We start from the raw sequence: 16163 nt of genomic DNA, 5'->3' as shown, positions 1-16163 counted from the left end.
GGAGGAGAGATTCTAACAACGATGATGGTGCCAGGTGGGTACTAGATTTATCGGGGTGATCACCCTGTAAGGTAGACAGATGTCTAATCATGATGCTGTATACCTGAAACTAACACAATGTTAGATGTCAACTATAACTGAAAACAATTTTTTAAAGACGGGGAGGAGAGCCCTGGCCTGGGTGGCTCAGTTGGTTGGAGCATTGTCCTGTGCCCTGCAAGGTCTCCGGTTCGATTCCTGGTCAGGGAACACGCACAGGCTGCGGGTTTGATCCTTGGGAGAGGTGCACGCCAGAGGCAAGCGATTGATGTTTCTCTCTCACATTGATGTCCCCCCCCCCTTACTCTCTCTCTCAAATCAATAAAAATATATGTATTTTAAAAGTGTGTGTGTGGGTGGGCGAGTGGTGTTTCAGGCAGAAGCAGGAGAGACTGAGCTGTGGGCAGGTGACCGTGAGGGGACAGTACGCGCAGAGCCCATATGAAGGGAGAGAGTGATGAGACTGGGGTCAGGGTGGGGCTTTAGTGGAGGGTTGGCCTGCCAGGCCCTGAGAACCCAGATTCTGAGTAGGTTGCGGTAACTTCATGTGATGGTGTGACAGGGGAACGCCAGGGCCTTAACTTCCAGCCCTCATTTGTAACCTCGGTCCCGTATTCTCTGTTCCTTCATCTATGCATTCGCCAAACATTCAGTAATTCCCATCAAGAGCCAGGCGTGTTTGGCTTGTTAAGGGAAAGAAGAGAAAAGGGGAATGAGTATGGAATCACATACGTGTCCTGCACTCCGGAAATGTAGAGCAGGAGAGAGAACACACACATACCTACCACCCAAAGAAGATAGCGCCGACTGCCTTGTGGGACTGCGGTCATGGAGTTCGGGCACGGGAGAAGCAATGGACGGGGAGCAGGGGACACCAGGGGAAGTTCTGTGGAAGAGAAAGGACTTGAGCCAGGACCGAAAGGGTAGGGGACATCTGAGTCTGTGCAACCTGGGGGAAGGGCTGTCCAGGAAGAAGTGACAATGAGCAAAGGGGGTGCAGACAAGGGCAAGGCACTCATTTTGGTGCTTGCTTTCAATGGGGGTGTTATTGGCATTATTGGGGGGCGATTTTTCATTGTATGAGTCTGCCCCATACAAAGGAGGTCTTTCAGCATCCCCGCCACCTCCAGACCCTCACCTAATGCCGGTAGCCACGGCCCCTTTCCACTTGCATTTTCCAGCAACGCTCCCCACTCTGCGGGAAACGCCAGATAGGTTTGTGAAGACACGCAGTGAGATGGAAAGTTGGACTGGAAAATTAGCAGCCGAGCACGGAGGGCCTCACGTGCCAGGACAAGACACTTGCGCTTTGTTAAGCAAGGAGTGTCCGAGGAGGGAGGGAACGCAATCTGCTTTAGAAAATGAAGTTTGGAGCAGGATGAACGGGAGGCCTCCAGCAACCTCCCACCCAGGTCGCTTTCAGTCAGGGCGGGCTGCTGGCGGATGGCAAAGGTCAAGGGAGGTGCTATCTGCACAGCCCTGCGGATTGCTGGAATGACCTATTAGAACTGTATTTGCTACGTTGGGATTTGACTAATATTTCCTTGTCTCTTCCTGTCTTTCGGATCAAGCCACTTGGCAGTGACCACAATACAACTCCCTCCCCCCCCCCCCCCCCCCCCCCCGTTAGTCCACACGGGGAGAATTTATGTAAAACAAGAAGGAAAAGGGCAACCCTTTGAGGGTTTTCTCTTCCTCCCTGTCCAGGGTCCACTGCCTGCTTAGTAAGAGCCCCTTGGTGCCTGAACAAGGGGACTATTCAGCCTGACCCCAGGAGAGAGGAGACCTCCCTGCCTGCCCCTCCCCTGGCCAGGGCAGGACATGGATTTTGATCCGCGGCCCAGAGGATCCCAAGCTGATAAAGGCTCATTGTGGCAGCTTCTGGAGAAACCCAGAGGCCATCAGGGGACTCTGGGGCTGAGCAGCCAGTTAACCGCCCTTGAACATTTGTGAAAAGAATTACTACTTGGCGGAAGTCGCAGCAGAATGAGGCCCCCGGGCTGCCGCTGGCACCACCCATGGCAAGGAGACTAACAGCAAAAGCAGCAGGAGCCGGGCCTGACCCTGCCTGACAGCCAAGAGGCCGCCAGAGGCAGAAGGAACCCAGAAGCTGCGGAGGGCTCCCCTGCCGACACCTGCAGCCTGAAACCTGATCGCCCCTGTCAAATGCAAGAAACACAACTGCTCTCTTAAATCGGTCCGGGGAGGAGAGGAGCCTCCTGCCCGCCCCTCCCTCCCTCCAAGAGCATCCGAAGCCATAAACGGCAGGAAAGAAGGGCAGCTGTGGAATGGGAGTCGGCCTGGATCCGCTTGAGGAATTATGCTCTCTCTGCTCCAGTCTTGAATGTGTTTTCGAGTCCAGGCACCTTGTCATTCGCAGGCCTCGCTGCTCTTACAGCAAAAACGCGAAAGTAAGAAGGAAGATCCTGAGATAAATGACGCCGGGGAGGTGGCAGGGAGGTGGGCCGGATGGGAGGCTGGAGGGAGTATCAGCAGAATGCGGCTTTGGTGGGAGGTGTGAGGTTCAGCCGAGGGTCAGCAGCCCAGAGCACACTTGTCATTGGGGGGTGCCTGGCAAGGGTTTCAATCCCTGCTGAGAGGCCCAGGGAGGGGAGCGGGGTGCAAGGATGGGAACACTCGGTCCCTAGAGCTACCTCTGTGCATTGTCTCCGCCTTCCTCAGCTGACAGCTGGCCCTGTCCCGTGAGAGGGAAATGCAGAATTGAGGTCAGAGACCCTGGCCTTGGCCAGGTGCAGGACCTGGGGTTAAAGTGAGAGCAGAGGTTCAAGCAGTCAGTGCGCGTCCACAGCACGTCCTCGCTTCCGCTTTATTCCTGAAAGGACTGGCACGGCTCATCTCTCAGTCTAGCTCTGCTTTCCCTCCCCGCCACCCCCAATGCAAAAACGTGGCCTCGTAAATGCCATTTCTACATCAAAGCACAGCAGAACAAGCCATCTCCACTCACAGCAGAGCCCCCGAAGCCACCTCGTGTACACAGAAACCAAACCAGGGCAGAGGGCTCACACTCATGGATTTTATGTCCCGTCAGGGGACTGATGCTGACAGTGCCGGGCGGGCCCACAACTCCCAGTTCACAGTGGTTCCAAAGCCTCAGAGAGTCAATGGCCCTGCACTCACCGGTACCTGAGAGCCCATCTCATGACAAGCCTCACCTAACACCAGACATTCACTTCCGGTTGAGGATGGATCTAGAACACGGCAGTTTTCTGAAACTTGAGCATTTTCTGCCTTGCTGGAGATTTCATCCCCGCTGGCCATGCAAACATGTGCACATAGAAACTGCGGGAACGTTCTGTTCAGATCCCATGGCCCCCAGACAGAAAAACAAGCCCAGAAGACGGAGCTGCGAGGTCTGGGTGCCATTTATTGACGGCAGTTTACACACATTGGCTTTCTCCCCAAGGCCGTTCCTTCAAAGCGCAGGCACAGCGCCGAGGAGGGCAGAGCCAGGAGCGCAGAGCGCACGTCCCTGGCAGGCACACCCAGCCCACAGGATGCAATCCTTCACGATGGAATTCCGCTGGGCATTTGAGACCGAGGTGGGGGTGGAGAGGAAGTCTCCCACGGACTCACATCTCAGTCCAGGCCTCCTCTCCCACTAGCCAAGTCCATCTCAGCTCAAGAGCCCCGGGGGGCAGCAAATCCAGCCCACCCACCTGCACAGGGCAGATCCTTCCATCCATGCCGTGTGCACACACCTGCTTCCGCCGGCCCCAGAGAGAATCAGCCTGATGGTAAGACAGACCGCTTCCTCTCCGACCCGCCCGGCACCTCTTCAGCTGGGTCTGCGCAGGCCTGTGTGCTCGGTCCAGCCGTGCGGCGTCTTCAAATCCTGGTAGACGGAGGGCTGCAGGCTACCGGTTTACTCAGGCTGACCACTGCGCTTCCCCAGCCCATCACACACGCGACCCGCCTTTCTTCTGCCAACTGCCTCGGCCTAGGCTGGAGCTCCCGCGGGCCTCCAACTGGGACAGGAGTCAAGCTGGTCTGCATAGGCACTTGGCAGTTTTGGGTAGGGAGGTGGGTAGAGAAAGTGGGTGGAAATGAGAACAAAAGAGTTTCATCTGGTAAGAGTGATTAGAGAGCGGAAGTGATTTTACTTTTATTTCCTTCACGTTAAGCCAATCATGAAATTTCACAGTGATTCTGGGGCAGAAGGAACGTGATGCTCAGAGTCCTCGGGGCTGTGGCCGGGGCCCGAGCGGTGCGGGCAGGGCAGGCCTCACTGGGGGAGCTGCAGGAGCACCGACTGCCCGGCCGGCAGGTAGGTGATGTTCCGAGAGCGGGAGAGCTGGTAGGCGATGTCCTCGGCCGCTTCCAGCTTGCGCAGCTCGATCAGGCCGTCGCCCGCAGTAGCCAGCGAGTTTGCGATCAGCTCGGCGGCTTTGGAGTCGCCCTCAGCGGAGATGATGGCTGCCTTCTTCTGCTGCTCGGCCTAAGACGGGGAGGTGGGGAGACACCGGGACCACACCTCAGGGCGCTGGAGGGCAGGCCATAGCCTCGCACCCTCACTGCTCCCCCAAGGAACTCTGGGGATCTGCCGCCGCCTCCTCCGGGTGGGGTCCCCAGCACTGGGTGCCACCAATCCTCTCCTTCCGGGACCACCCACTTCTCATCACGTTAGGGATACATTCTGTCGGCTGCATAAACAGCTGTCTTGTTCCAAAGTCGTAATAGTAACAGCAATCTAGTCCGGCCACACTACTCTGAGCCAGAGCATCCCAGGCCAAGGACAACAGAGCGAGAAAAGCAGAATCACTGCTCAGGCTCCTCTTTCCCTCCAGTCCCAGGTCAAAGTGACTTTCACCAAAGCCAGCGTCGCTAAGCCGGAGAAGCAGGCCTGTATGGCGCTCCCTGGAGCTGCCAGGAGCCCAGGCACCCAGGATGAGGTCTCCTGGGCTTGCCATACTCCTACCAATAGGACCTCTATCTGCAATGCATGACCAATAAAATGAACACAACTTGGAAATTCTTAGGCTCTGTGACTATTCACTCAACAAATGTTTACCGAGCACCTAGTTGCTCCAGGCACATGTCTAAGGCTCTGGAGATAGGCAGTTTATATAAAGAGAAAAAAAAAAGTTCCTGCTCAGAGAGTTTACATTCTCTAACATTAAATGCTCGCCACCCACATGTCCCTCTTTCCCCTCATTTCAAGGACTAAGGGTGTTGGATTAGAACAACGATTTTCAGCCTTTTTCATCTCATGACACACATAAACTAACCACTAAAATTCTATGGCACACCTTACTTTTTGGTGATCTGACAAAAAAAACAGGTATAATTTTGATTCATTCACACCAGGTGGCCACTGTGCTGGCTGTCGTCATTTTCTTATTTGACACTCTAAGGGAAAAGAGGTCAGGGCCCTGACTGAATAGCCAGGCATTGCGTGCGTTAGACTCTGCGGTACACCGCTCGGAAATCGCTGGATTACAATGCCAATGCCAATGCCAATGCCAATGCCAGAGAACGAGCGGTGGGAAGGAATAAACACACCTTTGCAGAGACTGCGAAGACCGGGCTGCTATGCAAATACACTGTGTCCCTCACACGCTGACACATCTGGATGGGCTTAGCGTTTGAACAAACCCAGTGACGACAGAGCATCTGGTGCAACATTTGATCCCTTTCGCTGTCAGCTTTCACTGTGTAACTACGGTTAAAAATGACCTCTCAGCGAAGCTGAAAATATGCCAGGAGAAAAACATTTTTATTTGTTGAAAGTTTTTTTGATCTTAGGGAAGTGGAGGGAAAAAAAACGGCCCTTCAGTGATTTGGGAACGTAACTTCACATAATCCCTGACTAGCCCCCAAAGACTCTGGAACCAGTTGCAGGAGTACGGTCCCTTCCATCCCCTTCCAATGATCCCGGAAGGAGAGATGACAGATGATGAATTTCCAGGCCACCCAGCAAACGGGGAGGCCGAGCGCAGGAGAAAGGGGAGAGGGGCTCTGCCATCTGGCCGAACGCTCACCTTTTCCACCACAAATCTGGCCCTTTCCGCTTCCTGCTGGGCCACCTGCTTGGCTTCTACTGCTTCTGTGAACTCCTTCCCGAAGGTCAGATGCGTCTGAAGGGAGAGAGCGAGCGCAAGATGAGGCGGTATAATTGCTCAGACAGCGTGGCTGCGAGGCCCCCGCGGCCGCTGGAGGGAAAGGCCAGGAATGGCTCTAGCAGCTGGAGGCTTCGGGAGGCTGGATCCCCCTTCCACCTCCATAGCTGTGTCCAAACTAGGTTACACCCAGAGCCCTCGGCTGCCCCTCTGCTCCCGTACATCATGCTGTCACCCTCAGTGCGACCATCTCAGATGGAAAACGGCCCACGGCACTGAAGGTATCTACTCAACTGACCACCTCCCTCGAGGAGACCTGTGGGTTGCAGCGCTCCCACCATGACCAGCGCTCTCAGAAGGCCCTCTGATGCCTCTGGGGAGGCCAGGTGGAGACCCGAGAGGGAGGGATGCAGCTGGTTCTCAGGAGTTCGAGGGCCTGCTCTGCGCTTACGGGCTAACCAGCCCCCTTCCTTCCCACAGCACCTCCACCACCAAACAGGAAGAGGACGGGAGAACGTGGGACGCACATCAGGGTGTTCCCTGTGTGAGCGCTTCTGGTAAAGGGTTTAAAAGAGAGAGAAGGCAGCTAAAGCTATTGCTTAGGAAGAAGGTTTAAAATTCGGATTACCCAGACATCCCCTAAGAGCATAAATAACTGAGACTTGGCCGAAGTGACTGCCTCTACTGATCGTGCAAAAAAAGGGAACAGATCTCAGAATGCCTAATGGCGAGTCTAGAAATGATTTACGTATTTATCAACTTTTTTTTATGAAAAAGGAAGAAATAAAGGGAAAAGGAGCTTTGGTTTTGCTATCAAATTCTACTGTTTTTTATTTCCTCCTCCACTCTCCCAACCTCTGCTTTTTTTTAAAAGCATCAGTAACTCAAGTTTCCTCCTGGAGAGTCAATCCTAGTCTCACTGCCTTCCAGAATTGTGAACACTCCTGACGCGTACGCTGCGGCTGTTCTACTTTGCCTGCTCCGTTTCTGACTCTTGGTCAACATTTGGGGAAGAAAACGCAATCCTGAGAGATGAGAAATGAAATGTGCAATTAAGGAATACGTTTTCTTTCTAAAAGGGCCAGCTGAGGGCAGCAAATTCCCCATGAAATCTAATTTTCTTCTCACACCTCTTAGATATGGTTTCTTGTGGTCAGCCCGCATCTCCCCAGGACGGAGCGTGTGGTTAAAGTCTCACAAAAGGCCAAGCTTCTCCTTGGGTTTTTACTTAGCGTTTTCCCACAGCCGTGCTGCGCGGGCTAACAGTGAGAACCTGAGGAATTACCACTAGTCAGAGCCAAACGGCTGCAGCCTGGAATCTCGCCAGTAGAGGGAGCCCACAGGCCCTTCCATGGCGGGCAATGGATGCAAGGTGGAGCGGGTGGAGCCATGCCCTGCAGCGAGCTCTGGGTGTTGGACTGTGATGTTTAAACAGCTGCACAGATGCTGAGGGGGAAATGGTGCCTTTGCCTAGCGATGCACGGGAGAACCGAACAGGAAACACCACCTCACTGCCTGAACAAATCACTCCAAATGGTTTTTCCCACGAATCTAGAAACATGAACCTCCCCCTCGCCCCCTCCATCTGAAATGCTACTCCGCCTGTATTGCTTTCCGTCTGACTTACGGCGTTTAGCGTATATAAATACACAGATATGCAGTCTCAGTCCTCGGCGCTGGGGAGCAGAACCCTTCATTTACACGCTATCACCTTTCACTGGGGGTTCCCACAGCTCAGGTCACTGAGCTTCAGACCCTCAGACCCTAAGTGCTGGGAAATGCCCACGGGTCAGGCTGGGAGGTCTGCGCTAGGGAGAAAGACTATCCGAGTGTTCTCCGGTCTCACCAGGCAGTTTCCTCCTGTGTCAGACGGTCAACAAGGCACCACTTCCCGGGGAGCTCTGGGGAGCAGGCACAGCCAGTCACGGTTTGGGATGGTGAAAACACTCGTGGTTAGGTCACCCCCCTGGGCAGCGCCAGAAGTCAAGAGTGAGTGGCCGAGGTGCGGGAAAGAGGCCTTGCTGAAAACAAGCCCGAGGAGAGGGCCTCACACGGCAAGAAGTTCCCACGGTTTCAAGTCTCACGTCTAGGAACGTGGAAGGCAGGACCCAACAGCGTCTCCCCAGGAACGGAGCCAGGCACCCCAGCACGCACCGGGCCCCTCCCGGCAGGCTCTGCAAGGATCTTACCAAGGACACGTCATCCAGGATGAGCCCGAAGGTCGCGGCTCGCTCCGTCAGGTCGTCGCTCACCTGCCTGGAGACCAGCTCTCTCTGGGTGATGAGCTCTCCAGCGTCAAAGCGAGCCTGGTTCCAGGGGAGGGCAGAGCAGCCGCTCAGGACAGTGAGGGAGTGGAAAAGGGACCAGAAAACCACCAGCCACATCCCCACCGCCCCCTGCCACGCTCTTCCCGCCCCTCCGTGACCTCTCAGGGCCACCCTCGCAGCTCGGGGCACAGGCCGTCCACTCACCACCACCGACTTGAGGATCTCCGTGGTGATGGAGGGCAGCACCCGCTCGTCGTAGTCCTCGCCGATGCTGGTGAAGATGCGGGGGAGCTGGCTGGCGACCGGGCGGAAGAGGATGCGCAGCGTGATGTTGACGTTCTGCAAATCTTCGGGCAGGGAGGGGGGGAGGGGGGAGATGCTGGAGTTAAAATAAAACTCACAGTGGCCTCCGAGGGGACCTCCTATCCCCGATTTGCTACAATTTGTAAGTAGAGTTGCTGATCTGAGAGGGCATGGAGCAAAGATGTCTGGGGTCTTTGGTAGAGAACCCAGCAGAGCACCAGTGAGGAGCCTCTGAAAGGCGTCCGGTGACCACGGCTTTTCCGTGCACCCTGAATGCCCCCCGATATAAGCAACAGGTGCTATGGGTCTGGAACACGGATGTTTTAAGGAAACGGCAATGCTAAGAATTCTAGGGCGAGGCCTGTCCAAGGCCTGGTGCACGTGACCCAGGTCAGAAGCATGCTTTGGAGGGGTAACCGTGGGCCCAGCAGAAATAGTCCACTTTGGACAGAACCAATAGTCCAAAGGCCTGGGCCGCAGTCCTACTCTGCTGGTTACTAATTATCCGACTCCGCTACGCTTTAGCCAGCCTCAACTTAGTTCTCTAAGAACAGGGATGACTTCATCTGACTTCCAGGCACGGTGAAGGAAACGAACAGAGAAGACAAAAAACACGATGAAACGCAACAGATTTAAGAGGCCAGGATCACCTACTGCAGCGGTTCTCAACCTGTGGGTCGCGACCCCTTTGGCGGTCGAACGACCCTTTCACAGGGGTCGCCTGAGACCATCCTGCCTATCACATATTTACATTGTGATTCATAACAGTAGCAACATTACAGTGATGAAGTAGCAACGAAAATAATTTTATGGTTGGGTCACCACATGAGGAACTGTATTTCCAGGGCCAGAAGGTTGAGAACCACTGACCCACTGGTACAGCTCACCTCTCATTACCCAGGCAAAGGACCAAGGAGGGAAACACAATTTCCTCTAACAAGCCAGGCCTGCTCGGAGCTGACGCACGGTCACAGCCGGCTCGCAGTCAACAAGCCTATGGACCAAGCATCCCTGGGACAGCTGAACCAGGCAAGGGAAGTGGGAAATGCACAGGCCCCTGATCTCTGGATTCCCTCCCCACAGCTCTGAAGCTAGGTACAGGAAGTATCCTTAGAACAACTGCAGAACAGCAGAGCAGAAATCCCCAAGAGGTGGGAAGTTGAGACCGAGGCTTTTAGGTTACAGTTCTGTTTCTCGATGAACCCCACCCCACCTCGGATTCCCTCTGGGGTAGCAGGCAAGCCAGGCCCTCACAGGAAGCCCCTTCCCCTCCCTGGCCAGGGGCTACGGGACAGATGATGCCCTACCAACTTACCCTCCGGCCTCTGCCCGACATGCCGCTCACTCTAAAGTCCCCGTTCAGATAGAAGCTCCTCACGGGAGCCTGCCCAACCCCCGGTGGGCTAGCCGCCCTCCTCTCTGCCCCCGACGCGCCGTCTAACCTCGGCTCCGGTGCTCACTACACTATACCTGTCTGTGCACATCTCTATCTCCCTAGCTGGACAGAGCTCCTTAAGGCCCCTGCTTTAGTCATCTCTGAACTAGCCCCAGCCCCTGCCCAGCAAAAATCCAGGCACAGTCACAGGAAGTGCATATCAGTGGAGGAAGGCATCGAGGGTGACCCTCTCCTCTTGCTGTGCGGACGTGTGGCTGCTGAGCTGGCACCTGCTACTCCACTTACTGCCTGAGCACCTCTATGAGGATGGGGAGAACAAGGACAACAACTCGTTTTAGGCTCCCACTGCATAGCCAGTGGCGTGTCGGACACCAGGACTCAGCTCCCAGGGAAGTGGGCCTCCGCCTGTGAGAGGACGACGGGAGGTCAGGCAAAGGACGAGTCAGCTGCGAGGCAAACAGAGCCGCCAGATGGGTTTATCCAGGGATCCTGGGGAAGAAGAGCCAATGGGAGGGAGCAGGGCATCCTCAGATTTCTTTCCAATTGGGTCACAATGTGACTCTTGAAACAGATCTTTGTGTGTTTCTTTAAATGTGCGCAGCTGTCTGTGTGCGCACCTTAAGCACGTATTTCTTGCTATGAATCCAGGTACCACTCTCCAGGGAAAAGATGCCAGGAATTCTTATGTGAAGTTCAACCTCTTGTGGACCCCACAGCACCCCTTCCACCCTCTCCCGAACCCACGGGCGAGACTCACCTTTGCTACCAGTGATGACGGGCACGTTACGAGGTCGAGAGCGGCAATCAAAGATAATCGGTTTCTGTACCCAAGGGATGAGGAAGTGAGTCCCTTCCCCCACCACGATGTCCTGTACGCCACGGAAGCGGTCGAAGATGACAGCTCTGTGCCCAGCATCCACTAGGAGTGAAGAGAACGATGGGTCAGGAAATTCCTCTCACCTGTTCACCGAAAGCATCACGCCCTGGAAAGGGTCTTGGAGCTTTCTGTCCACGTATTAAGTCTCCCCTCTCCTGCTCCATCTTCCCGCACTTCTGGTCTCCAGGGGCTTCTAAGAGCTACGAATCTAAGCAATCACTTCCTGTCCCATGTGTCTCCCCAAGGACCTTGCTAATAGGTCCTCAGTATCCTTTCTCCTTGAAACAATTGGCTGCTGATTTTCTGATTAACCACCCCATCCCCAAACTCCCATCAGCACATATCCAGAAATCACCTCCTGAAACGTCTTTCTAAATTTCCCCGAAGTCTTCACTGTTATCACAGTTCAACCTGGTTCCAATCTTACCTCGTGTTTCCAGAAGCAGCACCCCCACTATGAGAACCCTAAAATCCAGGGGTCACTCTCTCTTTCCAAAAGCGTTTTTTTTTTCCCTAAGGTTTTGAGGGGTTGTAGAGTTGTCTTGTTGAGAAATTGGTGATGGTGATTACTGTATAATTATGCAGGGATGCATGGCCACAAAGATCAGAGTGGCCCTAGCTGGTGGCTCAGTGGTTAGAGCATCAGGCCACGGACTGAATGGTTGTGGGTCCAATTCTGGTCAAGGGCACCTACCTCAGTTGCAGGATCAACCCCCAGTGCCCCCGGGGCACATGCAGGAGGCAACCAATCGATGTGTCTCTCTGTCTGTCTGCCTCCCTTCCACTCGCTCTAAAGATCAATGGAGAAAATATCCTCAGGGGAGGATTAATAAAACACGGACACTGCCCAAACAACACACCAAAAAGGTCAGAGTGTAAAGCTATGCCATGTAAGCCAAGCAGGCTTTTCTGATCTGCTGCTTTACGGACATTATCGTTGGTCCAAACAGCTCCACTCTGAAATGAATCCTCCTGTCGGACATCACCTATGTCACACACGAGGCGAGTCCATCTACTGCTGCTTGCCAACAGTGGAAGCTAGAGAATGTCACAGCTGGAGGGGGGCTTAGAGATAACTAGTTCAATCCCACCGCTGGACCAGGTCTCCCAGCAAAGTGGAAGAACAGCCAGCTCAACCCCCTGCCACCCTGTTCAAAGCCGGGCAGTGCACCTCAAAGGTATTTTCTCTGCAGTGACCCAGCTGCAGCAGAGCAAAGCCCCTGCTCAGCACAAGGTCACCGCGGGCCTACAGCTCCTGCTGAGTCTCCCCACGGGCAGAAGAGAACAAATGAGCTCTCCATTTCAGCGCGACAGCGATATCCTGGCCGCCCGCTGCAGCCTCCGGGGGTGCGGCGTCCCTTCAAATGAACCGGCGCAGCTGGAAACACCCAACCAGCAGCCAGACTGGGAGGCTCCCTGTGAAGAACGGCTCCGCTCCGAGAGAACCTCTGGCTAAAAGGACAGGGCTCTGGCGACAATGTCACCGTATGGTGTGGCACGGCAGCGAGCCGTCTCGGTCACAAACACATTCACCTTCGGCGGCGCTGCCGCCTGGGGCGTCCCATGGGCTGTGCCGACGAAGAGAAGCCCTCCAGCAAAGGAGCCTCACCGTTATACAAGGCCGAGTTCACCACGCCTCCCGCAACGGCTAAGGCCAGGCCAAACTTGCCGATGGATTCAAACACTTTGGCAGCCATGTCTCCTTCTGCGGGACCCACTCACACCTAAGAGGGTAAAAACAGAACAGATAAAACAACTTGCTCCCCAAATCCTCCGAGAGCGCGCTCTCTGCCACACAATATTCACTTCTCCAGCTGGCTGTTTCCTCCCCATTCCTGGAAAACTGCCGCTTCAACTCCTCGGCCTCTTTCTTTTTCCACCGCCTAAGAAGAGGGGTCGGGAGCACTTGGTTAACACACGGGACTGGGGCATGTGCTCGATACCCACAGGGAACTTAGCACCACAATAAACCACCCTCCCATCTTCTGGACAGACAGACCCCGAGAGAGGCTGTGAGGCTGGCTCTGTGCAATTTTGGTTTAGAAAATAACTCAAAGTGAGCCAGGCCAGTAAGCCAGGACAACTGAAATAGGGAAACTGAGGTAGGTAGCTAAACAAACTGACAGAGCAATTTGCAAGATATAGAAGGCCACCGTTCTAGAAATAACATCTAGGCCTCAGCTGTAGTTCGGCTCCAGACCCGGAAAAGCAGCAAAACCAGGTGGGTGATACCAAGACCAGCCGCACTGATTAAGGACCCCCTGCCTGGACACTGACCAATCAGTGAACACCACGACCCTGACGGAGCGCACCTAGAAAACTGGTGAATATTCCGTTAAAACCCTCCCCTGATACTTCCCCGAAGATACTTGCCTGCAAGAGAGAAATAAAAGCCTCAAGACGAAGGACCCAGCGCATGCTCTCCTTCTGGGGAGCAGCCCCACCATTCCCTATCTGCTCTTCTTCCCCCACAGGCACGCATCTTCTAAACCAGTGGTTCTCAACCTTCTGGCCCTTGAAATACAGTTCCTCATGCTGTGACCCAACCATAAAGTTATTTTCGTTGCTACTTCATAACTGTAATGTTGCTGCTGTTATGAATCGTCATGTAAATATCTGACATGCAGGATGGTCTTAGGCGACCCCTGTGAAAGGGTCGTTCAACCGCCAAAGGGGTCGCGACCCACAGGTTGAGAACCGCTGTAATCTAAACCCTAGAGGACCACAGGAGGCTTGCAACCAGGGGAGCAATGGGCAGCAGCCCCTCATCCCAGGATAAACCCTGAACCTGCTCCCCAGACCCCCTTTTCCCTGCCTTCCCAGAGAGCTAGGGCAGCCCAGCCTTGGCTCTCCTTTTGCTGCTTCTAAGCTCAGCCCTTTCTCGTTCTACTGTCCCCAGCTTTACTAAATGTTCCCTCACAGTCACCTGGACTCATGCTGGGGAATTTTTTCTGCACCAAGTCAAACCCACACAGTAGGGGCTGGTCCTAGGCAGACTGGCCCAGGGTCAGGTCCTCTTTCTGGTAACAAAAGTGTGTGCTCCACAGTGATTCCCACAGCAAAAACAGCGAATCGCTAACCTTTCTATCAGGTCTTCTAACGGCAATTTATTGAACCCTCACACCAGCCCCTATGCCGTAGATTACTACAGGTGAAGAAACCGAGGCACACCGTGAGGTTACATGAGCAGCCCAGGATCACACAGCTATTAGGTGGCAGAACCAGGATGAAGACCTACAGGTCGAATTCTAGGAGGCACAGCTTAGCTCCTCATCATACGGCTTCTCAACAGCAGGTATTAAGAATGACCTGGTATGGGAGCGACAGCTGGATGACATTCTGGAACCACATAACGAAGAGTACGTGGGCAGGCGGGCTGCGCGGGGTGGGCGGAGCGCGCCCGACCGAACAGAAGCCACTCCAGCACGTAACTTCTCACCGCTCCGCACCGTGGTCGCCATCCGCTTCAGCCTCAACGCCTCCCTCGTTCCCTCCGGGCCAGAGCTCCTGAGCCTACCCCGATCGCTCCTCGGGCATTGAAACATCCCTTTCCCAATGCCAGGACGCCCAGCCCTGACCACTGAGCCTTTCCACTGCTCACTGCTTCTGGATCATTCCTCACCCTGCCCCCATACACACCTCCCTTACTCTACGCAACTCCTGGCTCGTCCTGGGCTCGCCCCGTACCCGCTTCCCGCGAGGCGGACCCGCGCATACACGCCGCTCTCCCCAAGTGCAGATGGGAGTGCAGAGAGGGACTGCAGAGTTGCCCAAAGCGGACCACAGCCGTACCCCTCCATTCTCACCTGCTTCTACTCTGACCTCCACAAGGCTTCCCCAGCCACACGTACTGCGCAGGCGCCAGGCGGCTCCTCCTCTTCCCCGCCCTCTTTCCAAGATCCGCGCCTCCGATTGGTCGGGAATAGCGCTGTGCATTCTGGGAAGGGTGGCTTTCCGCCTTGTCCTGGTTTCAGGGCTCTTGGCAGATGAACTACAATTCCCAAAAAGCCATGCAACGGCTGACCCGCGCTGAAAAGCTTTTTCTCTTTCGTGTTTAACGCCATGAGGCTGCCGCTAAGCCTTTTGGGGGCTGTAGTTTCTTAGGGGATAAATGCACGTGCCTATTGATGCTAGAACCTCCTGGAAGATGAGCCTTGTAAAAAGTAGCTAGGTCTGCAGCTAGTGGCAGAGCTGGGCTGGGAAAATAGAAAGCTGATGGAAGCATGGGTGGGCACCTTGGAGAAACTTGTGGTGAAATAACTGTTGGGGTAAGAAACCCTGAAGGAAAACAAGAGGTGATCTTCATTCCACAGCCCTGCCTGGAAACGTCCTGAGAGTCCTGGAACATTGATTACCAGAACCATAAAGAACCTTAGGCCCTGACGGGTGTGGCTCAGTTGGTTGAGCATCATCTGGTGCACGAAAAGGTCCCCAGCTGGATTCCTAGTCAGGGCACATACCCAGGCTGCAGGCTCCATCCCCGGTCAGGGCACGTACAGGAGGCAACTGATAGATGTTTCTCTCTCTCTCTCTCTCTCTCTCTCTCTCTCTCTCTCTCTCTCTCTCCTGCTCCCCCTTCCTCTCTCTCTGAAGTCAATAAAAACATATTTAAAAGGCGCTCAGGAAGCATCTGGACTAGAAAAGGAGGCCCAGAGAGAGAGGAAGGGATATATTCAAGGTCAACCATGGATTTAGCAAAGGGGCTTGGCTTAGAGTCCAGATCTTCTCATGGACAGAATGTTTTTAAAACTCATTTGGAAAAGTTGCAAGAATAGTACAAAGAACTCATGTATCCTTTACTCAAAATCATCAACTGCTAAAAATCTGCTCCATTTGCTTTATCATCTGCTCCTTCCCTCCCTCCTCATCCTCTCTGTCTCTCTCTCATCTACCTTCTGCATTCTATTTTTGTCCATTGACCCAATAATGAACATGATAGTAACCCTCCCACACACAGGATACAATCTAAGATTAGGTACTGCATTCATTTCTCATGTCTCTTTAGTCTCCTTTAATGCAAAAAATTTCCTCAGTCTTCCTGTCTTTTATTACATTAAAAAGAAGAAGAAGAAGGATCTTGTTCATTTGGGGTTTGTCTGATGGTTCCTCATGATTAGACTCAGGTTTGGCATTCTTAGCTGGGATACTAACTGAGTGGTGTATGGATATTAAATTTTTATGAAACCTGGTCCATTTCTGGATTC

General features: G+C 54.0%; 1 protein-coding gene across 4 annotated transcripts; it reads right to left on the bottom strand.

Moving 5' to 3' along the window:
• Positions 1-3404: 3404 nt before the first annotated feature.
• PHB1 (prohibitin 1) lies at positions 3405-14849 on the bottom strand. Of its 4 annotated transcripts, none has more exons than XM_081109720.1 (8): positions 14766-14811; positions 12766-12842; positions 12569-12683; positions 10840-11001; positions 8588-8730; positions 8306-8422; positions 6039-6134; positions 3405-4495 (listed from the first exon to the last, which is right to left on the bottom strand). In XM_081109720.1, the coding sequence occupies exons 3-8, from the start codon at positions 12654-12656 to the stop codon at positions 4283-4285; spliced, it is 819 nt and encodes a 272-aa protein (XP_080965846.1). In that variant the 5' UTR covers positions 12657-12683; positions 12766-12842; positions 14766-14811; the 3' UTR covers positions 3405-4282. The 4 variants fall into 4 exon arrangements, with proteins under 4 accessions (XP_080965846.1, XP_080965844.1, XP_080965843.1 ...); XM_081109718.1 differs by lacking the exon at positions 12766-12842 and adding an exon at positions 13333-13473 and having other exon boundaries at positions 14766-14798; XM_081109717.1 differs by lacking the exon at positions 12766-12842 and having other exon boundaries at positions 14766-14849.
• Between the last annotated feature and the right edge of the window lie 1314 nt (positions 14850-16163).

Source organism: Myotis nattereri (genome assembly GCF_964212035.1).
Source record: "Myotis nattereri genome assembly, chromosome: 16".
NCBI lineage: Eukaryota > Metazoa > Chordata > Mammalia > Chiroptera > Vespertilionidae > Myotis > Myotis nattereri.
Note: the sequence above shows the minus strand (reverse complement) of the source record. Positions and strands in the feature narration are given on the sequence as shown.